This window comes from Marmota marmota, unplaced genomic scaffold (assembly GCF_001458135.2).
Source record: "Marmota marmota marmota unplaced genomic scaffold, marMar, whole genome shotgun sequence".
In the NCBI taxonomy this organism is placed as follows: Eukaryota; Metazoa; Chordata; class Mammalia; order Rodentia; family Sciuridae; genus Marmota; species Marmota marmota.
Genome location: NW_026000082.1, coordinates 20,621,512 through 20,648,700, shown reverse-complemented (window position 1 = coordinate 20,648,700; position 27,189 = coordinate 20,621,512). Strand labels below are relative to the sequence as shown.

Here is a 27,189-nt window from a genome sequence, read left to right as displayed (position 1 = left end):
GCACAATAGGACTCCAAGTGTATAATAAGTGCTCAATAAACACGATCTTTATACTCTAGAGGTTAAATCTTTCAGGGAATTCTAACCCCAAAGGCACAAATCTCTCAAAGAAAGCACTTCACACTGTGCCCAGGATCAGTTCCTCTTCTCTTGCCTAAGCTTACGGATTACCTCACCGAGCACCCACCATGAAGGGTTCAACAGCACTGGCAGTGAAAAATCCAGGGGCTTCCTGACATTAACAGCTTAGTTCTCTAACTCACATACAGGCTAGGCCAGCAAGGCCCAAGTTGTCTCCTCCTTTTCCATTTTTCCTATACACTAGCAACAAATGCTCCCTGAATCTACCCACTATCAATTCTCAGTCATTATTTCTGAACACGATTCCATAGGACCACTTTATTACTTAATTGATCTTCATTCAAAAATACTGGGGCTCAGAGTGTAGCTCAGTAGTAGAATGTTGTTTAGCATATGCAAGGCTCTGTGTACACTCCCCAGCACCACCAAAAAAGATAAATCATTTAACAAATATTTATTGAACAACTAGTCAAGCCTTGTCCTAGCATTATAACAGTGCTCACAGTCTAGTGAGAGAGACAGACAAGTGGAGGCAGCTACAATAAATTTTATGCATGAATAAATACATGGGCTCTAAGAACACAAAGGAAGGCACCTGATGAAAGCTATTAAGAAGTGGTCAGCTACAGCGTCTTAATGGGATGGGGGGATGCATAGAAAGTACTGAAGGATGAGGCTAGAGAAACGAGCAGGAGCCTTGATGGTCACAACAGTACGAACTTGAGCTTGAGGGCAAAGGTGAGCCTGAGCCTGGACAAGGGTTAAGCAGAGGTATGATACAATCTGCAGCAATTGGGAGAAGGGAATAGAAGCAGCAAGACTGGAGTCAAAGAGATTAGTTAGAAGGCTTGGTAGTAATTCACGAATATAATCACGTTAACTAGGGTGGTGGCAGTGGGGATGGAAAGAAGAGAATGGATTCAATAACCTCTAGGAGGCACAATCAACAGGATTTGGCAATTAACTGATTCTGACTAGAGAAAAGATGATTCTCAGGTATCTGACAGGACAGCCAAGTAGATGGTACCAGTCATTATTTGAGAGAATGCTGGAGGACACTCTCTGGGGAAAAAGGTAGCAGGAGAGCTTTAAGGATCCTGTGGCCATTGAGGTAAAGATGTAAGAGAAGCAGCTGGATATGCAGGCTTGGAGTTGAAGTGGAAGATGCAGCAGATTTCTTTTTTCCAACAGGATCTCAGCTGCCATGTCGTTCTCATATCTCACTTGAGGAAAAAAATTAGACAACTTCAGCATACAGAAGACAACTGAAGCTATGGCAAAAGATAAAACCATTTTGGTAAGTGCAGGTGTGTAGAATAAAAGGAAAAGATAGCTAAGACAGAGATAAAAGCATCACCAATATTTAAGGAACACCAACACCTAAGAAAAAAGGTAAGGAAAGAGTTAGCTCGTCTCCTTCTCCCACTGAGAAAGAGAAGCCAGAGAATCAGAAGACACAAAGAAAAGATTTTAAAAAATATATTCAAGAAGATAAATTTAACTTTGTTAAATGATGTCAAGAGGACCCAAACTGACCCCACAGTCAGCATGCTCCTGGGCCACTGTTTCAGCCATCTTCTGCCATTCCCAGGACAGTCACCACTAGGTCTCCAGGTGTGTGGTTCTATCCCTGTGTCTGGCTCCTCAATGATCTGGGCCACTTGACCACAGCTTGGGAACCCTCGGTCATACCTGCCAAGCACATGCTCCCCACACCAGGAGCAAGCAGTAGACTCTGGGCAAGTATCTTTCCATCTGTAGACTTTCTAAAATCTGAAGTGCTCCAGGCCTACCTCAGCAGAGCACAGGTAGAGGGGTGTAGTATGCACACCAGACCACGAAGGCAGGCAAAAAACTGAAGGCCAGACCAGCCCAGCACCTACATGTTAAGGGGGAACTTCCTGTTCTAAAGCTTAGCTGAGCCTAGAAAAGGGGCCTCTGAACTCTGAGCAGGCTCCGCCCCTCCCCCATCAGAGTATGGCATCAGATTATCCTGAACCTCTCCAGAGGCTGCATCCAGGGTGAGGGCCTCCCTCTAGCCAGCCTCACCTCTTCTGGTCTTGCCCTCTTCTTCAGACCAACAACCCATCCAGAAAGCCTCTGAACAAGCTTCTCAGTCATGCGGTGCTTTTCAGCAGGTGATCCTCTACCTTGGTAAGCAGAGAAACAACCCTAAACTTCATGGGAGCTTTAAGAAACCAGAGAAGGCAAAGGAAAAGTGGGACAGGTACAGAAGGTGATCAAGCGCCAAATCCATATCAAGTATCATTTCTTTAAAAAGTTAAAGGAAAATTAAATCTGCACTCGCTAAATTTAAACCTGCCTAGCAGGATCTGTGGCTATCACATCAAAGCCCTATAAACCTGGAGTATCAACTCATCGGGCTCTGACAAAAGATGGACACAAAATGATTTTGTCAGGATGGGAGCAGATTTCTTTTCTCCAGTGGGATTTTCTGCTGCCACTTCAGTTCCCATTTCTCAGTGCTACACTAATCAGCCTCTTTCCAACAAAAGTGATGTGAAGCTGCTTTGGGGGGATGGGGGTAAGGGCAGCGATGAGAAGGAGGCATGCTTCCAGAATACTAGAGTGTGAAATGAAAATATTTGCTGAATTCCTTAGACTTAGTTAAATCTGGAAATGGATGTCAAAATAAGAAGTAAGCCACAGACTAACAACTTGTGAGTGTCAATTTAACACCACCCTTGTCAGGCTCATCAGCAGCCTTTACCAGGCGAACAAAAAGGTGATGGCTCTGCCGAGAGCGACTGACGAGAGGTTCCAGGAACACCGATAAGCTGTGCACTGTCACGCTGCACTACTTAAGTTTCCTCTCTGGCTGTTTTTATTTTGTTACACATTTAATTAAGAACCTTCCCAGCAGTTGTGCGGAGTCCTGCTTCTAAAAGGCAGTCACAGAGCCTTCCTCCCACCACTGCCACCTGCTTCCTCCTGCATCCGCTTCCCAAGGGCCTCACAGGCCTTCTCCAAATAAACCCAAATCAGCATCAAAGTCCACCCTACCCATCTCTTTTAGAAACTGTGCCATCTTAGAATTCAATTCTGTTTAGCTACAAATCTTTAACTCTCATAGCCTTAGGAGGGTTTTGTTTTGTTTGCTTCATGAATAAAAGGGAGACATGACCAGAGGCAGTGGTTAGGAAGACCAAATGAGGCAAGGTTATGTGTTCTTAATAATCTGGTTTCCCTTCATATATGCTTGGATTCCACAACACAATCCATGTTTCCAATTGCCTCATTTTTTGTGAAGATACAGGGCAGTGTCCTGAGTCACCAACATCTGTCCTAAACACACTGTGTTGCAGTACATGCAGAACCAGAAGGCTACACTAGAGCTCCAGGCCAGAACATTCTAGACCCAAAATGACAACCCCTCTGAAACTGTCTATCTCATGGGGAGACCAAGTCCAAGCTTAGGAAGCCCAGCCAGATGGTCTCCAGCCTTATGCACAAGTGTTTTCATATATACACCATTCGCTATTACAGCAGAAGATTCTGAAACGTGGGCCTTTGAAGATGAATGCCAAAGAGACAAACAGTGGTAAGGTGGGAGTTCTAGTAAAGCCACCTGGAGGAACTGGATCTCTGGACTGGGCCAAAGTGCTTTCCTCCTGTCCCACATAAGCTCTAGAAGGCTGGGTAGCAGCCTGATCCTGCCCTGCCCTGCTCTGTATAACATCTCCTGAGCTGCAGAGCCCTACATAACTCCTGTCCCAGCTTCAAGGGCTCAGAGCTACCCAGCACATCACCAACAAGAACAAGTCTTCCCTTCCACCTCTTCTCCATGACTTCTCTGATTCATATCTGCTTCAATCCCAGCCTGTGTAATTCTTCTGATGAGTGCCATGTAGAAGAGTGGAGACCCCTGGAACACATATACAGATGTGCACTCACTGTGTACACACACCCTAAAGGGTTTGGCAGGTGAAATGTGTGTGTGCTGATGTGTTCTAGGGTTTGTTCTTCCTCCTGACCCCACTGTAGAGTTGGGGTTCAATACAGGCATGACACCCACCAAGGTGCATAACTCGACCTCAATTTCCAGTGTCCAAAAGGACCTTGGTGAGAAATGGTGCCTGTTTTAGTAGAAAATGTCACACCAGATCCACTACTGCCCACCCCCCACCAATACCTACCTTATGCTCAAGAGTGCTCTCTCTCTCACACTCTCTCACTCACACACACACACACACACACACACACACACAGAATGCTTGCTGCTGTCTTCAGTGACAAAGAACATAGAGATATCGATTCTATCAATCCTCAGCAAACAGTGCCCCTACCACCTCCACCCCTCCGTTAGTTCCCTGGGGGCTGTCTGAAGCCAGGTATCCATGAGGACAGACAAGATGCAGAAGTGTCAACCCAGCAAAGAAACCAGTTGTCATCTGTAACTGGGGCATGATCAGGAGACAAAGGAGAAAAAGCAGTGGCGACAAAGGAGAAAAGAGGAGGCTGGTGACATGGGCAGCTTCCTAGAAGCAGCTCTCTCTTATCTGACCACGAGGCTCTCAATTAGATCACCAGGGTCTTACATGGAAGATAAAAGGGTGGCATAGTGTAATAGTTAAGGACAAGGACACTGGAGCTAAGCTGACTGGGTTTGAATCCTGGCTCTGTGTATCCTTGGCTAAGTAACCTCTCTGTGCTTAATGTTCTCAGTTATAAAACAGAAATAAGAATAGTACCTACTTTATAGAATTGGTAAATGCATTATTACTTCTAGAACTCTCAGAATAGTAAATATATGTATTTGGTTAAATATTTTTTTCAAGACCCTCTTTTTGCATGTTTGTAGTATTAGGGATTGAACGCAGGGCCTGCATATGCTAGGCAAGCACACTACCACTGAGCTACATCCCTAGTCCTTTTGATTTTACTTTGACACAGGGTCTCACTAAGTTGTTGAGGCTGGTCTTGAACTTATAATCCTCCTGCCTCGGTAGCCAGGATTACAGATGCTTACTACCATGCCAGGTGTTAGAGTCTGTAAACAAGTCAGGATGGCTCCTGGCATTTTGCCAGAGAAATGTTAGAGTCTGTAAACAAGTCTGGATGGTGCCTGGCAAAATGCCAGAGGGAGTGGTTTGTGAAGTAACAAAGCGAGCCATTAAGTGTGGAGATTCCTTATTGGTTGACTGATGTATCTAGTTTATGCTAATTAGATAAGCTGTGTGGAATGTATAAATACTGCTCCTGTCCTGCAATAAACGGCGTCCACTCCTGCTGTATCAATCTACACAAGTTGTTCGTCACCCCCGGTTATTTTGCTGCAGCCGGACTGCGGCAGCCAGGCAACACCCTCTTTTAACACCTTCCTTCGAGAGATCATATGCAGCCCAGCAATTAGTAGGGATGTCATGAGGAATGAATCTTGGCAAAGGCAGGAAGGTCCCAACAACAGCAGTCTAGGCAGGGCCCTCAACTCAATCTCACCCTGCTCCAGAAAGGTGGAAGGCAGGACTCCCAGCCCTCCTTCATCCCTGGTAGCCCCAAAGACCCAGGCATCCCTGCCCAGGCTGCCTGCAGGCTTAAACACATGTGCCTCTGAAAGGTAAGCCTGGTCCCACAGAGTCCAAGCCCTGGCAGCAAAGGAGCCCTTCTCGTACTCACATGACTTTTAAGTCCCAGTCTCCACAGGTGACAAAAATTGACTTGACGTTTGGATCTAAAAGGCCTTCCTTCGCCATCCACTCATGGACCCTCTGAAAAGTACACAAAAACAGATGAGATTTTCCTTTATTCCCTCCCCACCCCCCGAGTCTATGAAGAGTCACAACAATGAAACACAGATAAGCTGCTTGTAATCAGAGCAGGAGAAAATCGTAATCTTATTCACCTTAGCTCAGAACTATGGAGGCACCTGGAGGATGATCCCTTCAGGAAGACCTACAAGCCTAAGTGTATGGGAGGGCTAGACCCTCCAATTCCCACTGCCTGGCAGTTGGCCCCTAATCCAGCAAGTCAGTCCAACAGCCTGCTCTAACTTAGTTGTTCCTCTCATTGGTCCTCCGTCAAAGGCATAGCCCAGCATAGACTATCCTGGGCCATGAGAATAGTCCAGAAGGAGGCCCCAAGCAGGTACTCCAATCCACAGCTTTGTTCATTCACTTATTCATTTTACTCTTCCACCAAATGTTTACTGACCAAATTCATAAATTTGGGGGCTGGGGATTTAGCTCTGTTGGTAGAGTGCTTGCACAAGGCTATGGGTTCAATCCCCAGCAACTCACACACTTTCTCTCTCTCTCTCTCACACACACACACACACACACACCAAAAACCAAAACAAACAAACAAAAAAAACCCCAAATTTATGAATTTGGTAATTTTTCAAATGAATGTGAAGAAAATTTCATCTTCAGAGGAGGCTCTTTTGCTGGACTGAAGCCCCATCCTGGCATCTGGGTAGCACTGCCTATTCCTATTGCTAAAAGCTCATAAATCAACTTTGTCTTTCTCCTTTTCCCAGTTGGGGATTCAAATTTAGCAGAATATTTTGAAGGCTAGCTCAAATCCTACACAAGGGAAGAAACTGTTCCTAAACATACTTTACATCTTTCTTTCCCTCTGAATGATTTTACTGTTTGCACTCACACTGGAAGTACAAATACTAAAATCAGTATATAACGAGAGAATTATCATGAAGAATTCATGAAGCACTGCCTATTTTTTAGAAGATCCTAGGCATGAGGAGGGAGTGCAGCAGATCACACCACTGCTTCTATGCACACAGGAGGATTATTTTTTAAGACTGTATCATATAGTTGTTAAAAATGCAGGATTAAAAGTCAGACACATCTGGGTTCCAACCGTTGGCTCTTCCATATCCTGGCTGTGTCATTGATGGGCAGTCATTTAAAAGTCATTTAACCCCTCTGAACCTCAGTTTCCTTCATCTATAAAACAGGGTAGAATGACTAACCTTACAGAGTTGTTCTGAGAATTAAGTTGGATAATGTGTTAAGGGCCTAGTACAAAATAGGACAGTAGGCTGAGAAGGGGAGAATGGCAGATCATCATGAAACAATACAACAGATACAGCAATGGAGAAGTGACCAAAGTGCTAGAGGACCAGGAGGAGGAAATGGCTACTACTGCAGAAGCAAAGATATAGGCATAATAATTTTGTATTTGAGAGGCATTATTTGTTTCATGTCTGTCTTCCCTACCAGACTAAGCACCATAAATGCAGAGGCACTCACTGACTTAACTGTTCACTGACCCTAATCCAGCACAGTGTCTATTCAAAAGATATTTCCTGAACCGACTAAAACACAAGCAGGTACAAGTTTAGTTGTGCATGAAATCCACAGGAGGGATAAGAATGAGGCTGGGGGACTAGTTAGGCCAGACTGCAAAAGAGCCTTGGGTGACAACCAGGTAATGGAAAACCCATGGGTACCTTTAAGTAAGATTACTTCTAGGAGGTGTATGCTGACTCCACAAACACCCCTGAGATACTGGAGGCGTGGCCCATGCCAAAGAAGTCCTTGAGCAAGGCCAAAGATCCTATTTAGTTTCATGGCTGTAGCAGGACAACACCCAGAATGTCAGAGCTGCTCCCTAATGTCAGACTATATAGACCATGTCATCTCTAAACCCTCTTCATAGTCTGTATGCCAGAGAATACTCCTCAGCAGTGTGTCTGGGCCTTCTGAATAATCGTCTCTCCAGTCATCAGCCCAACCCCCTGCATACATGCACATGCACCTGTGGACACACCAGTATATCCTTTCCCTGGGGCTACCTAAAGAAAATAAGGCAAACTTTCCACAGGAAAACAGGTAAGGTGAACCTTCTGGACTACATTCCCAAGGTAGGTGTCCCATGTGCTACAAGGGCTCCCAATGCCCCAACTCCTACACAGCAGGAACAGAGAACAGGATAGAACAGGACTGTCGGGAGGCCATGCCTAGCAAGACCACCATGAGACAGAAGCCCTTAATACTCACTTATACAAAAGGTGCTCACTAAGTGCAGCATAAGTCCAAAGAAGTAATACTACATTTGGAATCAGGCCTGTCCTTCTTGCCTGCTATGCCTGAATGAAAAAAGGATTAGAGGAACCACCAAGACAACTCCAATCAGCTGGCTCTGGCTTCTCAGTTACTGACAGCCTGGTAGGGCCTAGCCTGAGCTCCACTTAGAATAAACGAGCCAGGCAAGCCTCTTGCTGGCTGCCTGCTCAGGACATTGGTTGGGACAAGAAATTAGCTTTAGCTCTATAACCGACTCAGGGTTAATGGGACCCGTCTAGTTTCTTTGTCCTGCCAGAAACTTTCTATTCAAGCTGATGCCAGGAATCTTCCCTTCTCACCCACAAAGTATGCTGAAGTGTCAGAAAATAGCTTTCTGGGCAAGACTGAGAAATCCTCTAAGCACCCTGCTCTGGGTCTGGCTTGGGGTTAGCAGAGGGTTGCCTCCTGAAGACTACATCTCCCCATCAACTGGGGGCATGGACAAAACGCCCTGCATCTCAACAGCCCTGGTTTGGTGCTGGCTCACAGCAAGCATTCTCCTGACAGAATCCCAGCCACAGACATTCCCAGGAAAAGCTGTCTGGCCTGGCCTCCCACAGGGGCCAGGCCCTGCCTGGAGATGCTGCTGGCTAGGACACAGGGAAGGATCGGCCTCTTTCTCCTTGGTCTTACAGGGAGTGGCCCATGCTGAGGAGCTCCCTCAGTTACAGCAGTGGATCTCCCCTCAAAATAAAATAAAATAAGTCAACGGGGTCAGAAGGCTTCCCAGAGTACCTTCTCCCAGTCTACTGCAGGTGCCCAAACCCTGACCCAATCAGAGGACAAGAGTACAAGCCACCACTGAGGGGAGACTATACCTTCCTCTTGACCCTGTTGCATCCTGAGGAGCCCAAGGAAATTCTCTCTTCCCATGGGACAGGATTCTCTGCTAATGGGAGGAATCTGGTGCCCTTGCCCTGCCACTACCCTACTTCCTCAAGGCTGTCCACCTCCCAGGCAGATATGCCCTGCTAGTTTGCTATGCCTCCAAACATGTGGCTTCTTCCCGAGCATTGATTATGTCCGAGCTTTGGGTTTATTGGTCTTAAAAATGAATAAAAGCACCTAATGAGACCCACAGGCCTTTTCTCCTCTCCCCTCCTCTCCCCTCCCCCTAGAAACTTCCCCCCATCAGAAAACCCCGAGACAGGAGGAGGGGATAGGCAACCTAAGACCAAGCACCATCTTTCCTTATTCCCTTGGGCTAGGGTACAAAAAACAGCGTCTTAACCTTTTCTAGCTCCCTGAGGAAAATATCCTAGAAGTGTGGTCTCTGCCAAGGGTTCTAAAGTCTTTAATTTGATTTCCTCACATAGGCAATTGTTGTAATTATTCTGATTAGGAATCATTACCCAGCGCAGCCTCTGCACCCCTGACAGGCACAAGGCATCCAGCAGCAAGCTGCAGTGGGGTAGGCGGGCCCAGCCGCAGCTCCTGGAGGAGCTGACAGCAAACAAAAGCCATCGATGGGGAGTTCTGGGTGAGTTAATGAAGTGCTCACATGCCACAAGAAGCCAACGCTAAAGCTAAACAAAAACACCTCTAGTCCCCGGGGCTAGTTCCCCAGTGACACAGCTCAGCTCCCCTACACGCCTGCCTGGGTGCAGTGCAGGATGCCCCAGAGCCACCAGGGCAGGGCCAGAGGACAGGCAGGGTGGGGGCCCTTCTCCTGACTCCTGGCAGCACTCGGACATCTTGTCAGTAACCCTGACGGGAACAGCTGGAGATGACAGATCAATGGTTCAATACTCTCAACAGCATGTCACTGATGTGACAGCAAATGTTATTCTAATCAAGCCATAATCATAGTCAAATTACACGGCTACATTCTCAGGAGGGGAGGGAGAGTAAGGAAGCAGGAAGGGGTCAGAGGTCAGGAATTAAAGGTCATTCAACCTACCTCCAGCACTTGCTCCAGGCTTGGCTGACCATCCACCATGGCTTGAATAATCCCGGTGAGCTGAAAAGAAAGAGAAACAGCCTTTGGGTGGAAAACCAGGACACAGACTCAAAGCTGGACCAGCTCCTTCCCTTTCTTTCTCCTTCTATTGTAAAGGTCTCCGACCCGGCACTGTCTCCAGCTCAGAATCCACTAGGAGCCTTAAAAATAAAAAGTCCCAGGACACTGTGTAAGCTTTCCCCACAAGATGGGGGCACACAAACATATTCTAAACACAGGGTGTATCTCGTACCCATTTCAGCTTTCATTTTGGGAAAAAAAAAAAAAAAAAAAGATTTTAAATTTCTATTGTATTCAAAAGGCTCAATAACTTCCCCCAAAATACAGCCTGAAGTAAATTCAACTCCAAGCTTCACAGAAGTTCCTGTAAAACTTGGGGGGTACTAGCACAGGACAGGCACAGTTGGTTTCAAGTCCCCCTCCTCTGAGCCTCCATGTCCAGAACTCACCCCTGCCACACTCTCCATCACACCAGTGAAGCCCCACAGGCATCTACCCTTCACCCTGCACACCTGGGTCCTCAATACTGACGAGCCAAAGAGAAAAGAGGCGCCTATAACCAATGAGGAAACTAAGACCAAAAGCCTGATGTACAGAATCTGGCCTAGAAAATATCTGGCTCACAGGCCCCTGCTCCTCCTAGGTCAAACAAGCTTCTTCTTCTACTTTGTTTTGTTTTGTATTTAAGTAAACATATCCCTCAAGTACAGACTAGGGAGAGACTGCCTACAAGAATCTGAGGCATGAGGACCCCTCTCCTGGACATCGGTTAGAAATCAGCCAAAAATCATGGGCCCAACGTGCCCCTGGCTACTTCCAGAAAGAGTAGTATCTCAAGCTTGCTTGGAAACAACTTTTTTTTTTCCAGTGGGGGAAGGGGTTTAAAACTCCAATTAAATTTTAATTTCATTTAATGAATTCAAAATACCCAACTCATAGAAACCACCAGCTCTAAGAGGGAAGGTTATTTTCTCATAGTGACTTACATGGAATGGTAATACACACCTTTTAGGGAAGAAATTTTCATTTTAAGAATGCTGAGTTCCTCTAGGTGGGATTCTGTAGTTCATCAAGTCATTATTAGGTGGTATTTTAAGGAAGTGTAAGGACACAGCCACTCTATTTTATATTCCAGAAACTGTTTTTATATTAATCTGTATTTTAATTGGGTAACAGCTGCTGCCTACAGACTTCCCATGGTCTAAAAGGAAAATAAATTAGAAAGATTAACTACGCTGTTGTTTCACAAGGCTTTAACCCACAGCATGCCCACCCGGCTGGCACCTCCACACCCTTTCCTTGCTTGGGAGAGCAAAGAACTGCCCAGCAGAGGGAGGGCCTGAGTCAAGGAAAAGAAAAGACGGGTCTTCAGAGAACTGTGGGGGGCAGGGGAGGTGGCCCTGGGTCAGCCACTTTAATCTTGGGAGTACAAACGACTTTTCCTTTTATTTTGCCAATAACTATTCCCCAAGCACCTACTATGTGCTAGGCCCTATCCTAGGAATCACGGATCTAGCAGTGAAGAAAACATAACCCTTCCTTAGGGGAATCTGCATTCTTCATTGGTGCCCCCTCTTCCACCCAGTGGTACCCTAAGCCTGTCCACCTTCCAGAGCTACACAGTAAGCAGGCAGGTCCTATTTTGTCTCAGGCGTGTAGGGGCAAAAGAGAATCAGGAGTAGGCCTGATCTTAACTCCAGGTCCACTCTCCAGATTAGTAAATGACACCCAGGCACCATCGCTGCCAGTTCTGACCCAACTTCTCTCCTGCCAAATTCTTCCATGGCCTTGGCTGGGACTTTGGAATGTTCTTGGCACCACTTCCATTGGCTCCCTGTGTGAGTGAGAATTGAAGCCCTTCAAGGTACAGCTCATCTGAGTTACCCTTGGTGGGAGCCAAGAGGAGTGACTCTGACCTTGCCCCAGGAAATTCGGACTAGACACAAGGCTGACATTTGCACCCAGAGCTTTCTCAGAAGTGGGAGTAGCTGTGAACCTTCTTTTCCATGACCCTCCTTTGCAGACAGGACTAAGTTCCCCACCCATGTACCCCACAAGTACCTGCCCTGGACTTCAGGAAAATTATAGATGGGTAAGAAACTCACTATGCCAAAAAGGAAAACTGGGGATCTACTCAGATGTCCTGTTCCAAGATTCCTCACTATAGACAAGGCCCACCTCTTCCCATCTTGGGCTGGGGGAGGGCTCTGGCATCCTGGGGTTTCACGAACTCTACTCCCATGATCAGTAATCCCAGCCTAGGAGAGGCCTGGTGAGGTCACCTTCTCTCTGCCCATGTTTCCCATAGAATAAGCATTTTCACTGTGACCCAGCCAGGCATGCTCACAGCTGAGTTCCTAAAGGATCTGAACTTGACCCTCAGAAACACAGGGGCTTATATACTGGTTCAATCAGACATAGTCTTCTAGGAGAAGGCCTAATGCCCCATTGCTTATCTGTCAGGAGCAGATTCTCAAGGTAAGGAAAGGCCTTGGGAGGGAATGAAACACAGCTCATCCTATCTCTGTCAGTGCTGCGAAGGCACTGGATGTAGAAGAGGTAAAATTAAGAGAATTAGTCCCCTACTTAATACTGACAAACTGTAACACCTATATAAGAAACTGTGGGAGCTGTGGCTGTGGCTCAGTGGTACAGCACTTGCCCAGCACGTGTGAGGCACTGGGTACAATCCTCAGCACCACATAAAAATAAATAAATAAATATCTTGTGTCTATCTACAACTAAAAAAAAATTATGTTAAAAAAAAAAAAAGAAACTGTGAGGGAGAGAGACAATTTTATAAAATAAATATTGGGCAGTTCTATCTTAGGCCTAACTTAAATCCTTCCTGCTGCAGTTTAAGCCCATTCCTACTTAGGTTAATATATGTTTGTAATAAGCTTTCACATCCTAACAATGAAAGGTACTAGAGCAAAGCCAAGTATTATTAAGCTGAGAACCAGGGCTCACAGGCTAAACAGAGCTCAGAGACCTTAACCACTTAAAGCAGGAGAGGTGAGAGAAAGAATTAATGCATGTTCTGTGGCTCCTTTCACTGAGGGATTACAGATTAACTCCCACTTCTCCAGACTCGGAAACCACAAGCGAGGGGCTTTTGACCCTGACTGATAACATGGCTGGTTACTGAGATCCCCTACCCACACAAGGGCTTTGTCTAGGGATGATCTGGCTTCTTCTTAAATACTAGCAACTACAGGAAGCAGCCCAGGAAACTCGCTGCCAATAGCATGTCAGCATCCAGTGCTTTCTCCTTTCACAGTTTATCTCCAACACAATCGTATTCTGACACCAAGACAGTTTGTTGATTACATAAGCACTTGTCTCTGGTGTACAATCTGATAATAAAACCTACTCTTTCTCCTCAGACAAAGAGACCAATAAATCTCACCCTTTTTAAGTACAGGTGCAAGACAAAAGCCCTTCACTGGCATTTAGCAAAATGAGTATTTTTCTAGTTTTTCATGACAACAACAACAAAGACTGCACATGGTCAAGAACTATGAAGCAGCCCAGCTGCTAGCGACAGAGATGTGCTGGAGCAGATTCTCAAGGTAAGGAAAGGCCTTGGGAGGGAATGAAACACAGCTCATCCTATCTCTGTCAGAACCGGGTCTCCAGGCAGACTACCAATTGGAACTAAGAAAGGATCTCAAGAAGGCTTACACGGAGCCTCAGAAGTAAGAGTGTCTGTATGTGGGCTAAGCACCCAAGGGAGAATTCTTTTTCCTATTGTCTCTCTTCACACAAGATTGTGTTCACCTGTGTACTTGCCACATGCGTGTGTGTGCACACGTGTATGTACACACATGCACAAGCTCGGGTTCATAAGAACTTGTTGTGCACAAGAGAAAATCCCACCAGAATAGCAGCTTGGATACCATCTGAAAGGGCTTGGGGTTGTTACACTTCCTAATAAAAAATGACCTCCACCCCTTCCCATAAAGGCAGCTACTGTCAGGGTGGGTGAAATTCCAGAACAGCCTCCATCCTATGTCTATGCTTCTCTCTGTGATACAGCTCTACCTGGTATGAAGACAAAGCGATATTTAGATAATCTGAAGTTTTCCAAAAAGACTTTACTTACTCAAAAGAGCAAGTCAGGAGTACAGTTGCTTTTGGGGGAGATGGGAACAACTCCTTGACAACATTTGTCTATCTACAGAAGATACTTCAAGTGTTTATTCAGTATCAGACCCTAATGATGAGGTAGAGATGAATCAGGTCTAGTTCTGTCCTCAAGGAACTCACAGTCTAGTGGGGAGACAGATAGTTAAAAGTATAATGTGTCTGATCAGCACAAAGCTGGGGCAAGCACAACCCAGGCTGGGATCAGGGAAAGCTTCCCAGGGAAGGTGACCATTAACAGACTTCTAGAAGACAAGCAGGAGGTAGAGGGAGGAGAGCGGCAGTGGTGTACAGGCAGAGGAACCACCATGTGCAAACATGAACTATAGACGGACAGCCTTTGGGTGACAGGAGCCAGGTGGGAGATGAGAAAGCAGGGGCCAGGTCATGGAGAGTTTTGAGCTCTGAAGCCCGAGACAATATGACCCAGTGCCAGCAACAAAACCATAATCTTATTTCACAAACAGGCTTCATAGCAATATCCCAACCATACTCCTACTCCCCCTCAAATTATGCATGTATGTCCTCGGGTGAAACTGTCTAGAAAGAAGAAACATGGCTTTCCTCACATTCTCACAATGTTTCTTCCCCTCCTCCTAACAGCAGCAGCAGCAGCCCTGCTCTGGTGAAAATCTCTCTGGTCCCCATATGTTCTATGAAAAGCTAATTGCCAGGCCCAAAAGATGTGCTTGCGTTAACTACTAACCAGACCTAAGTTTTCCCTAAGTGGCCTATATTGAGCACTCTAGATACTCTGGAACAATGGTGGTAAACAGTCCCAAACCAGCAGTAACCTTTCCAAAACCAGAGTCTGCCTGGAGCCCAAAAGGTATAGGCCTCACACAGAGGATGAAGAATAGGACGAGAAGACTTTAGACTTTTGAGCCAATGGAGGGCTCAGGTGATTGGCTTCCCTCCCTTCCCAAAAGGAAGAGAATTTTCACCATATTAAAATGGAGATTTTTTTTTTTTTCAAAAGGAGCCAAAAGGAAACATTAATTTCTCCTGGAACTTACCTCTGGTGAGTTCCAGGAGAAAGCAGGGAAACCAGGAGATAAAAATAAGGAAAAACCTCAACATCATTAGTTAGAACAAAAAGCTTAAGAGACCAGACACCTGCCACGGATGGCAAATTCTGACATCAAGTCCAGGTGACCTTGCACCTTGGCTGTCAATCTAGAGGTCAATGAGATGCCCAACTCTATCTATCAAGCAGGCCCCCCTGCAGCCTACTCCACTCCAGAGATGTTTGGGATTACTCAAGAACTTCTCTCTTCCTGTTCCATTCACAGGTAGGACGTAGGTCTCTAAATGAAGGCACACAACCTCTAATACCTCAGTGCCAAACTCCTAAAAGATCCCAGAACATTCACATTCCCATCACCTCTGTTACTACATGTATCTGACTCATGATTCCACCGCAGGATGCAAAACATGACATGTCATAGGGGAAAGCATCCACAGAAGGCTTCTCCTCACTGTACTGGAGGTCAGAACTTTCAGGGGCTCCTTCCCTCTGCCAATGGCTCTTCTGAGCTTTCAGCAAAACTCAAAATCTCAGTCAGTCCTAGTTTTATAATCTGTAAAACAGGGTCAGTATAATCTGCTGACAAGGTGGCCAGTACAGTACTAGCCAGGGTAAGGATCTTTCAGCCTTGGCCAGCCCGTCTTCTCTTTCCTTGGTAATAGCGTGTGCTTCCCACAAGTTCAACCAATGTTCCATACAGGATCATTTTACAGAAGGATAGAAAGCTAAGAAAACCTGAACATAACATTTCCTTCCAAGTGGCTGAAATCTTCACCTCTTGCCAACTGACCCTAAAGAAAATAGAACTAGAAAGAATCTGTGACCCAGAAATACCATCCCAGACTCCAACTGCCCAGTCGCCAGGAAAAGCAGGAATGATAAGGAAGGGAAAATGTTGGGGAAGCTAGATTAGGTTGTGCTACTGCTCTCCCTAGAATTCCAGGCACAAGTGGAGTCACAACTTTATGAAAAGCTAATTGCCAGGCCCAAAAGATGTGCTTGCGTTAACTACTAACCAGACCTAAGTTTTCCCTAAGTGGCCTATATTGAGCACTAATAATCCCAAAGTTCTCCCAGCAGCCCTTGCTACTCAACTCCAGGGCCCTTACCTCTGTACAGAAGGGGGTAAGCTGTGGATGAACTACAGGCTGGACATACATGTGAAAGGTGGACTCAATCTCCATGGTCCGGCCATTTAGTTTCAGGATGGGGAACTCGATGATTTCCTGTAATGCCAAAAACACAGAAAAGGAAGTTAAGTTATTTTAATCAACCATTTCAAATGATAACTCTTTAAGAAAGAATGAATGTTTGGGGCTCATGACTCCTTCCAGGCCAATCCCAAGGCTGAACAAGATGGCACCAGCATAGTTATAGTCCTAACCCTCCCACTGCTAGTAGCCTCACAGGCTCCTTGAACTAGACAAATACATGCTTCATCTCCATTGTTTCTGGAAAGGGGAAGAAAGACAGTGGTATAATCCGCCACAGTTTCTCCAACAGATTCTCTAGCAGAGGCCTGCTAAAAAGAGATCCTCCTTCCTTTTTCCAAGTTCCCTGTCCAGGAATGAGTCTGGATCTCTTGCCATATAGACAATCAGCCATCAGACCAGTTCAGAGATTTCCTTGCATGAAGTTTAAACAGAGCTGTTTCTTTAGTTTTTATGAGGGGGAAAAAAAAGAAAGATAAATAATAAATAAAGCAAAGCCAAAGGAGATACCAAGAGAAGCAGAAAACTGAAGATAAGTAATAGGAGCTAGTGCCTTCCACCTTTCTTTCAGGCAGTACATTCTCCCCCTCTTATATCCACCCCCAACCGGCCCTTGCCCAATTGCTTAGCCAGCCCTTCCCAGTCCACTTGAACGTAATGGAAGAGAAGGAGGAGGAGTGACAATTTGTTTGGTGTCTCTAAGATTAATTTGTCTCCGTTATTTAATAGAGATGCACAGCATCAAGGTCCTGGTGTGCAAACAGGCTTGCAGAACGCTGGCTGTGCAGCATGTCTCATACATCGCTCCTGGGAAGGGAGGGACACACCAGAGGGGGGAGAGGGCAGGAGAGCACACGCGCACCAGAGAGAAGAGGGAAAACAAGAAGAGAGAATAAAAAAAAATATTGCTTTTTAATATTCAAAAACAGTTTGCAAAATTTAATCAAAGCAGAGGAAAAGCTAACATTTTTACCACTTTGACATTTTTATTAGCGCTTTCATAAATTTTTAAAACATGAATGGAATTAGTTTACAACACACACACACACACACACACACACACACACCAAAAAAACTGCCCTGAAAACATCTGGAAGAGACAAATAGGAAATAATAAAAAAAATAAATAAAAGCAAAATCTTCCAAGTCAAATTAGCATGTGGAAAAGGCCTCCACTGCAGAGAGAAAAGGGGGGCTTTGCTCACTCAGTGGCCCCAACAGTCAGCATCCCTGCCTCTGAACCCCCATTCTAGAGGGCACTTTTTCAGTATCTCTGAAATCAAGGCCAATTGGTTCTCTTCAGAGACAGCCTGGGGAAGCGACAGAGGGGCTGATGACACCTGACAGCACTGGGAAAATGGATGGGTGGGAAAACAAAAAGAGAAATAGTCATCTCCTGATGTCCCAGGGAAACCACATATCCTCCCCTGAAAACATACCCGCTAATATTGGGCTTCTTTTTAAAGCATTGATTTCAATCCAACACATAACAGCAGGAATGAAAAACCAAATCAAGGCAGTCAGATTTCATGCCAGAGAAATTCAAAGGTTCTGGTTGCCTGATCTCTCTGGGCTGATCCCCAAAGATGGGGAAGTTGACAGGAGCTTATTGCCAAGCATAGGAAGGGCAAAATAGCTGCAAGGCGGAGGCAGAGGGGAGACAGAGGAGGAGGCCTGGGATGCTGCTTAAGACTTAGTGATAGCTCTCTCCTCCTAATGCAAAGAGAAAAGAAAACTCATTCTTCAATTCCCTAGGCCTTTTGTTCCCCACAAAGCATTACAAAGCAGCCCAGAGAGAAAGGAGTTTGCTCTGAAAAACAAACGTGAACACACACATACACAACATACACACTGGTCCCCCTGAAAAATAAGATATTTAGATTTCCAAGAGCCAACTCTGAAGTGCATCCCATCTGAGTTGGGCTCATTTGACTCCTGAATTTCCTTCCACAAATTCTTCCCTTCCACTAAGTAGGAGAAACACTTCCCCCAATAGAAAGAGCCCCATAGCCTAGTGAGTTTGGCTGCCCTGGTGTCTAAGGAAACAAATATAGCCAGCTCCTCACTAACAATGTTAGCTGGGCCCACAATGAAATTTAACCTGTGACACAACTGTACTTTTCATTTAAACTTTCATTTGAGAGAAGCAGTGTTTGGAGACCTGCAGTTTGTCCTGCTAATAAAGACAAGTGTTGGGACCTTTAAGGATGCCATTCATCTTTGGCTTTTATTAAATTCAATTTTCTTAAGCCCATGATACATTATGAAACTAGGAGTTGACATTCCTCTGGAAACAAAAATATCTATCAAACATAAATAGAAAAAAACTCCTCTATTACCAAGAATTTATGGCTTAAAGTTGATCTCTTTCCACTTTTTTACAAGCACATGGTTTGTTTTAGATATCTGAAATGCTATTATAGACCTGGAATTTCATTAGTATTTATTATAAAATTGTACATACTCCAGCTCCTGCTCTGACCAGCCCTAAGTCAGCATGCCCAACAGACTCCCTAAAAACTTGGCCTTCGGGTTTCCCCACTGCAGGTTAGTATTCAAACTTCCCTCCTGCTGGCTTCCTTACCTATAGGGAAATGGAGCTGATCAATGTGCTTGAACTCAATGCCACCCTCCCTGAGACAAAAAAACAAGCCACCTCAGCTCCATGTGGGGAAAAAGGCATGGACCCCTTTGATGCCTGGACCCACCGACCAGGACACATCAGACTGGGCCTATCATAAACACACCTTTCTGATGTTGCTAGCCCATCAGTCAGGAGTATTCCCCAGTAACAAGAGGGACTTTCAAGAGCCAGTCTCAAAACATGACTGCAGGAGCCCTTTGGCTGCACAGGAATTGTTAACAATGAGCCTGCACATTGGCATATTCATTTAAGCCACTGAAGATGCAAAAGAAGAGCTCTTGATAAAAAGCCTTCAGAGAAGTCAGAGCAGAAAGGACCTCACTTATGTATTTCTTATCTTCCCATACCATTCAGCAAGTACAGACTTGAAAATATTGGGCCCAACATCCCAATCACGCAAGAGGAGGCCTACCTTGCACCAAACTGAGGTCACTACAGCAAGTGTACCTAAGTCATGCCAAACACTTCCTTGACAGTTTTTAGCTGATAATGATCAGAGACATAATCCCAATACTACAGGTTGATAGCATCATTTCTAACCAAGGATTTGTGAAGATGTGCCCAGGTCCCAGCTTCTAAGTTCAGTTGCTCGGATAATGAAACTATTATCCCTGTCCCTCTCTTTTCCCCACATCCAATTTCATCATTCCCCAAGGAAGAATTCTTTTCAGGAACAGTTGAATACTTGGGCAATGGCAGCACCAGAAAGGAAAAAGGAGCCAGTTTGTATTTACAAGCCCTCTTTCCTGCCCCTAATAACAGCTTCACAATTCCTTATCTTCATATGCCATTTGCACTCAATTAAACTACCTGAGTACCTACTGACATCATGAAGTGTTGGAGTGTGATTTAGAGATAAGACATAGTCTCTGCTTTAGAGAAGTACATGAACTAGTGAATGTAAAAGATAAGTGAGCAAATAATGAACAGTACATTGTGATAAATACCTTAGTGGAGGGACATACAAAGTGTTATGCTTTTCTACTTACAAAAATGTGCTTCCACATACGTTTTCTCATGTCATCCACACCATCAGTAGGTCATAAACCAATACTATTTAGCACCGACTATTTACCAAGCAGGGACTAGATGAAAACATAGAGATAAATACAATGAGAAGTGGTACCTCTCCCTGAGAAGCTCAAAATCTGTGAAAAGGATGCAGAGTAGTCAATCTCCAACAATCTCCAGGACATGTGAAAAACAAAAGCATCTTATATCCTTCCATTTACTATGTACTCTGTGGCAGATGCTGTGCTAGGTGCCAAAAGGGAACAACTCACAAGGTGGGAATAGAATCATTACTATCCCTATTTTCATAACTATGGCCCAAAGGAGGTAAGTCACTTACTTATGACTATATTGCCAGTAAGGGGTGAAGGTGAGATTCCAAATGGGAAAAAGTAGGGCTAGCAAGCTTTCAGAGTCTGATAGGTCAACAAAGTCTGATTCTCTTAATATGAAGGGCTACACTCAGTCTTACTGTCTCCTGGAAAGAGAGGCTGTTCTCAAATTATAACAACAATGTATGAGGATTCCCAGGCAGAAAGTTCCAGAGAATTGCCACTGAAAAGTCTCCAACATAGTTGCAGCAGCATGGATGACTCTAGGTTGTGAGTTGAGGGAGGGCAAGAACCTTGAGCCTTCAGTTTATATCCTAGATCTATCTGTTCTGGTCCACAATCCTCACTCTCAATGTTGTTGAGCATACATACAAAGAAGCTAACAAGTAGAAGACGGAGGAAGACAGCTTGTTTTTCCAAAGCATAAATTCTTCTCTGTCTGAGCTGATGTTTTCATGATTTTCTAGCTCTAACAGAAAACACTCTGCTTTCAGGGGACCTTCCACAGGTCACAGGGGTGATCTACCTGAGAAGACAAAGATGGCAAGTGGCAGAGCTAGGATTCAATATAGAGATATATAACACTCTAAAGTCCTTTCTCCTAGATCAACCACTCTCTTATCCCTAAGTGGTTTCTTCCCTCAACTGCTACAAACCACTAAGTTACAGTTTCACCTTTAACCAGCTACCAAGTTTGTCTGCAGCCAAGGGTTTCAGGGAACAGAGGACTTTTGGTGCTAAAATAGGGATAGCTAAGCACCTACAAACTACCTACACCATTAGGTTGTCCAAGGGCAGAGCAAAATATCCAAAATACTGGTCTGCTGGTAGTGGATGGGGAACTGGCTACAACTTGACAATTGAGGAAAAATCCTCAGAATTTCAATTTGTCAAGTATCCAAAGTTTCAAACCTATTGTAACTATTGTCTCTCTCAATAAAATGCCAACTACAAATCCTCTAAAGGGGAGAGAAGACAGAGAAATAAAAGAGAAAAACCAGGCAAGTATTCATTCACCTTTACCTTTTTAAGTGAGTTGAAACAGAGGTTTTAAACCCAGGTGCTTTAAAATTGCTCAACTAGGAACCCCAGATTCCACTGATAAACTGAGGACAAAACTGAAACAGCATTTCACAAGAAATTTCACCTCACCTTCAGTAGATTATAAGAAATAAATGTGTAGGTTGTTTTGGGGGTATTCAAATTCCCTTTCACTCAACTGTCTGCAGCAATAAGATTATATTTGGAGCTGGGTACAGTGGTGCATGCCTGCAATCCCAGCAACTCAGGAGGCTGAGGCAGGAGAATCACAGTTCAAAATCAGCCTTAGCAACTTAACGACGCCCTGTCTTTAAAAAAAAAAAAAAAAAAATATATATATATATATATATATATATATATATATATATATATATATATATGAAAGAGGGCCGGGAATGTGGTTCAGTGGTCAAGTGCCCCTGAGTTCAATTCTTGAAAAAAAAACAAAAAGGGAAAAAAATATATATATATATACACACACACACATACATACATACATACATAGAAAACAACAACAACAAAAAATACTGATTCTAAGCAGAAAGAACTAAGATTAGACTGCTGGAATTCATGACAATGGTTAATAGTGGAGCATTCTAGCCCTTTTTTCCAAAGCATAGATTCTTCTCTGTCTGAGCTGATGTTTCCATGGTCCTATCTGAAATAAGAGAATGAGTGGATCATTTTTCATGGCTTTTCCCTCTTAATCTAAAAAGGAACTGGCATTTCCTCGATTTGAAGACAGTAACAGTTAATCTATTCCTTCCCGTTTGAAAAAAATTCCAAAACGCACCTGCTCCTATACTGAAAAGTTTTGATAAAATCCAAAAGCAACATCACACCTCAAGACAGAAAAAGGAGTACCTGGCACAAGATGAGTTTTATCCAAATGGGTGGTTTTGAATAAAAATCCCATGCAAAGGCTTGCCCTTTCTCCAAAGGAACAAGGGGGGTCTCTGGGCCATAGGGAAAAGGTGATTTTGGACAGTGGAAATAAGGGCTGCACTGGGCAATGGGGCATGGTTTGCTTAACAGTTTCTCTCTTGGAGGAAAAAAAAAAGACATTTTATGCACAAGGAGCTTATTTCTTAAACAAACACTCATGGTTTTGATTTACACCACAGCCTGCTCCTAAATAATTTATGGCGGGTTAAATTTATTGCCGAGCCCTGGCTGGCTGCAAATTCGAATTGCCAAATAATTAGATTTTAGGGCAAAGCTTATAAATTACCCGTCGATTTGTCCGGACTTGTTTGTCAGTTGCTTTGTGCTTCGGGTCATCTTTGGCATTTGGCTGTTTGGGTTTTAATTGCTGATTTACACTTTGACAGATGAGAGCTGATGCTCAAAGTTTCAGAACAAGGAATGGTACAAAATCAGAGCTTTAAAGGCCTGATTTTTCACCTGTATGTTCCACTCCACCCATCCTCCAAGACCCCAAAGCAGTTAAAATATAGAAACAAGGGTGAAAACAGACACTGCTATTCTTTATTGGAGAGGGTGAAGATACAGAGTGAACTGTAATTTACCTTTACTAAAATCAGAATTTTTCAAAACAACACAGTATCAATAAGTGAAGGGAAGCAAAAGCCTCACAAACCATATCCTCACCTAGAGGTGTGCACACCTGTGTCTCCCTCTATATGCAGGTGACTCTGAAACAGCTTCAGTTCAAACATTTTTACATACCTGATTATATATAACTTCAGATATCAGTGGCCTTTGTGAAGCTGACCCTTCAGGGCAATAAACAACCAAATGATTTCTTTGTAGCTACTTGCATATATTTGTCATGTAATTAATTTAAACGAATCTTAGTTGTGTGCAGGAGAGGTCCCCTGAAGGCAGCACTAAGGGCAAGCATGGAAATAGAATAGGGTACTAAGCCCAATTTACCATTCCAATGGAAGACAAACAAATCTTTCTGGGCAGTGCCCTGACTCTATCCACTATGTTGATAGAGGAATAGATGGTTCTCAGTATGCTTCCAGAAAAGTAGGGTCTGCCTTCCAGCCTCCTGCTGTACACCAATAGCTTCCCACAATGCCATGGGTCAAAATAATATTAAGTACTAATCCCACCAATAAGTATCAACACGTATAACTACTATATGCCAGGCACTGCTCTGAGCACTTACATGTATTAGTTAATTTTATCTTTCTATAATATTGGTTCTATAATATTGGTATTATTATTAACTGCCTTTTACAATAAGGCAACCGAGGCAGTAAAGAGTAAAAGTAACTTGCCCTTGGTCACACTGCTAGCAGGTGATGAAGATAAGACTCACATCTACATAGTCCAGTTCTAGAGTCCACGTTTAACCAACATGTTAGATTGAATAGCCTCTTCCTCAGTTCCTCTCACTCTGGAGGCCCAAAGTCTCCACTCTGGGACTTGGGCACATGCATTCAATGCCTAGTCAATTATTTTCCCCCTAAAGAGCTGGGGGAAAGTCATGTAATTTGCTCAGAATCACAAGATGCATCAGAGGCTTGATTAGAGAATTACCATTTTTCCAGTCAATCCAAATACTGTCCTAACAATTCACTGGCTGTGGTTGAAGAGTTGGGGTAACAGGTGATCAAGACAGAACCAGGTTCACTCAGGCACACAGAGAGTTCTGGTCAGGCAACATGGCTAGGAGCCCAGAGAAGCTGGCTGGGATTCAGGAAGGCCTGCTCAGTAATTTCCATCCATAGAAACTGCTGATATTTCCCCATAGGGAAGCTCACAGATTCCCTGTTTTTCTGTCCACATCTGATGGCCAAAAGTCAGTACAGAAAATGGGCTGACATGACAGATTTAAAAAAATCAAACTACTAAGCAAGAATATACAGTCTGTCATCCTGCCCACTGTGCGCTGAACCCTTTTCTCACACATTAGCTCCTGGGATCCCACATCTCCATTAGCTGGCAGGAATTACTCCCCTATTTTATGGATGAGAAAGTTAAGGCAGTCAGTGGTTCTCAAACCACAGTTCCTCATAGGCAGCATCTCATTACTTAGGGACTTGTTAGAAATGCAAATTCTGGCCCCTACCTCAGATTATCTGAATCAGAAGCTGGGGCAAAGGGGGGCAATCTTGGATTTAATCCACCCTCTAGGTCATTCTGATGCTCACTGAAGTTTCAGAAGTATTGGTTCAGACTAGAATAGCATTTCTCAGTCTTCAGACTACCTGAAGATCTTGTTAAACTGCAAATTCTATTTAGCTTTGGCATAAGGCCTGATATTCTACTTTTAATAAGGTAAAGTGGTCGCTGCTGGTTCACAGATTATACTTTGAATAGCAAAGGCGTAACAGTCTAGAACATCTATGTTACATTCCTTGCCACAGAGACAGTGACCAAGTTAGAATCAGAACTCAAGGCTCTCATTTTCTCTCAGAATAAACCCTTACTCTGGCCACTTTTAAGCCCCACTGGGGAAAGTCCTTTAGATCTGCCAACCATCCCTGGCTCTTGCCATCAAATTTCATCTTCCTTGATGCCAAGAGCTTAGGGAGAAAAACTGGCATGTCACATCCAGAACTTAATAGAGCAAGCTGTACATCTCTGTTAGGGAGCTATCAAGAGGTTTCTTCATTGTGGTGATGCCTGCCACCTTAGCAGACCTGGACATCAACTACCTTCACAGTGCTCAGCATACTATTCTTTGAAACTTCCAGAAGAACACCTTGTTTCTGTCCAAATGGACCATAAAGAAGGTTTGGATACCTCTTCTATGAAGAACTCTCAGACACAAGTCAGGAGCTTATCAAGTCTGTCTTGCCACTTCTAGTTCTAAGAAATGCTTCTCTAACACTGGCCACAAATCTGGAACAGGATCACAGAAATTCCTGCAGATCATGAGGCACCAACCTGGGGACTCTTTGTCATTGTTACCAACAACCAATTCTACATCATCACCATGAGCTTCCTTTGGGGGCTTCCCCTGACAATGGTACTCTAGTCATGTTTCCTTTCCAGTCAAAGTAGACTTTTTCAAAATTGCATGGTTCAGCCCATTCATGAGCTCTTACCTTTCCCAGCCCCAACTAACTACCAATCCCTTTCAGTTTACCAGTTTGCCTTTTAATGCTACTAGTGCCAGGAAAAGTACCTATGAACAAGAAGACATTGTCCCTGGACCACAATCTCAAATCAGGGCTTTCTGTTTTATCATAATTTTGGAGAGCAAGATTTCAAGTTTTGCTGGGCATGGTGGCGCACACCTGTAATCCCAGCAGCTCTGGAGTCTGAGACATGAGGATTAAGAGTTCAAAGCCAGCCTCAGCAACAGCAAGGCACTAAGTAACTCAGTGAGACCCTGTCTCTAAATAAAATACAAAATAGGGCTGGGGATGTGGCTCAGTGGTTGACTACCCCTGAATTCAATCCCTGGTACCCCCCAGGCCAAAAACAATTCCAAGTTTTCTAGCTAATTTTTTTCTTATCTAACCACAACTACCTACCTCTTCTAGTCTAATGGCCAAAAAGTGTCTCAAACAGATCTTAGAGGGGTTACTGCCTATACTACCACTAAGGATCTCACCTGAAACAGTTGCCCCCCTGTAAGTTCTCTTTGATGTGGATCTTAAACTCTGAGCTCCCCTTTACAACAAGCTCCACTCCCTATCAATCTCTTGAAGTAACAGTGCCTGTTACTTCCCAGTAGCCCACTACAATCCAAGGGAGTTAAGAGCTAGATAAGAGCATGGCTCTCATGCTTTTCTTTCTTTCCCAGCACACCTAAGGGCTATGACACATAACTTCTATTTCCATCATCACTGCTCTAGTCCAGCCCTCTAACATCTCTCTCAAGTAATACATTCAAACAAGTTTCTCTACACCCATTTTTAACCCTTGGAACATCTTCCTCTTTGTTCCCATGAATTCCTGTTGCTATTTCTATTTTTTTCCCTTCCATTCAACAACACATTTAAACTTCCTTTCTGGCTCACTAACTTTGCCCCCAACCTCACCATGGACTCTGCACTGTGCAGTCTTTACCTTGAGCAATACTAGCATCTCCAAATAAGAGCCTCTGCCAGCATTTAGCCCTCAGATCAGCCCTTAACTGGAATGGCTCCCCAGGAACTAGACACTGACCACCACACTAGAAGAGAAGTAGAGCCTCTCATGTAACAGAACTGTTCTGCTGTTCACAGACCTTCCACATCTCTCACTGGCCCACTACATGCAGAACAGGATCCAAACAGTAGCCTACTTCAAGGCTCCTCTACTTCAGAATAAAAGCTTCCCTGATGTTTGTGGTCTCCTTCCTGATCTGTCTCCTTTCTTATTCTCTCAGCAGCTATCTATTAGGGCTTTGTCTATGGATGTACTTCAAACAAACCCCCTCTGCCTGGGCCAGCCTGCTCATCCTTCTGCTGCAGACTTGGGGGTGGGGAGGTCGGGGTATCAATCTGGGAAGACTCTTGTCTCCAGCTTTTAAGGCTATGGCTCAATTCTCTCAATTCTCAATTCTGGAACTCAAAACTCATCACATAAATGAAAGGCTGTGGGGGCTTTTTAAGTACTGTGAACACCCAGGATAAGAGGATAAAAAATAATCATCCCAATGGCATCTTAATAAAAATGATGCAGGATCCTTTCTTCCAATGAGACAGAGATGGAGAAAGCATCTCGAATATCAGTTTCCTCACATCAAACAACTGAGCTTGGTCTACAAAAAAAAAAAAAAAA

The 27,189-nt window shown here is 44.3% G+C and overlaps 1 protein-coding gene across 15 annotated transcripts in view; it reads right to left on the bottom strand.

Annotated features, from left to right (window-relative positions):
• The window catches only part of Eri3 (ERI1 exoribonuclease family member 3), a 132,714-nt gene that overhangs the window by 81,955 nt on the left and 23,570 nt on the right, over positions 1 to 27,189 (bottom strand). For all 15 annotated transcript variants that reach the window (XR_007352051.1, XM_048815522.1, XM_015485110.2 and 12 more), the window contains 3 exons: positions 16,369 to 16,485; positions 10,027 to 10,086; positions 5,719 to 5,810 (listed from right to left, as the gene is read on the bottom strand). Coding sequence is in view for 14 of the 15 variants with exons in the window: in XM_048815522.1 (XP_048671479.1) it covers positions 5,719 to 5,810; positions 10,027 to 10,086; positions 16,369 to 16,485 (269 nt within the window). In the remaining variant the exon portion in view is untranslated. The remainder of the gene's footprint in view (positions 1 to 5,718; positions 5,811 to 10,026; positions 10,087 to 16,368; positions 16,486 to 27,189) is intronic.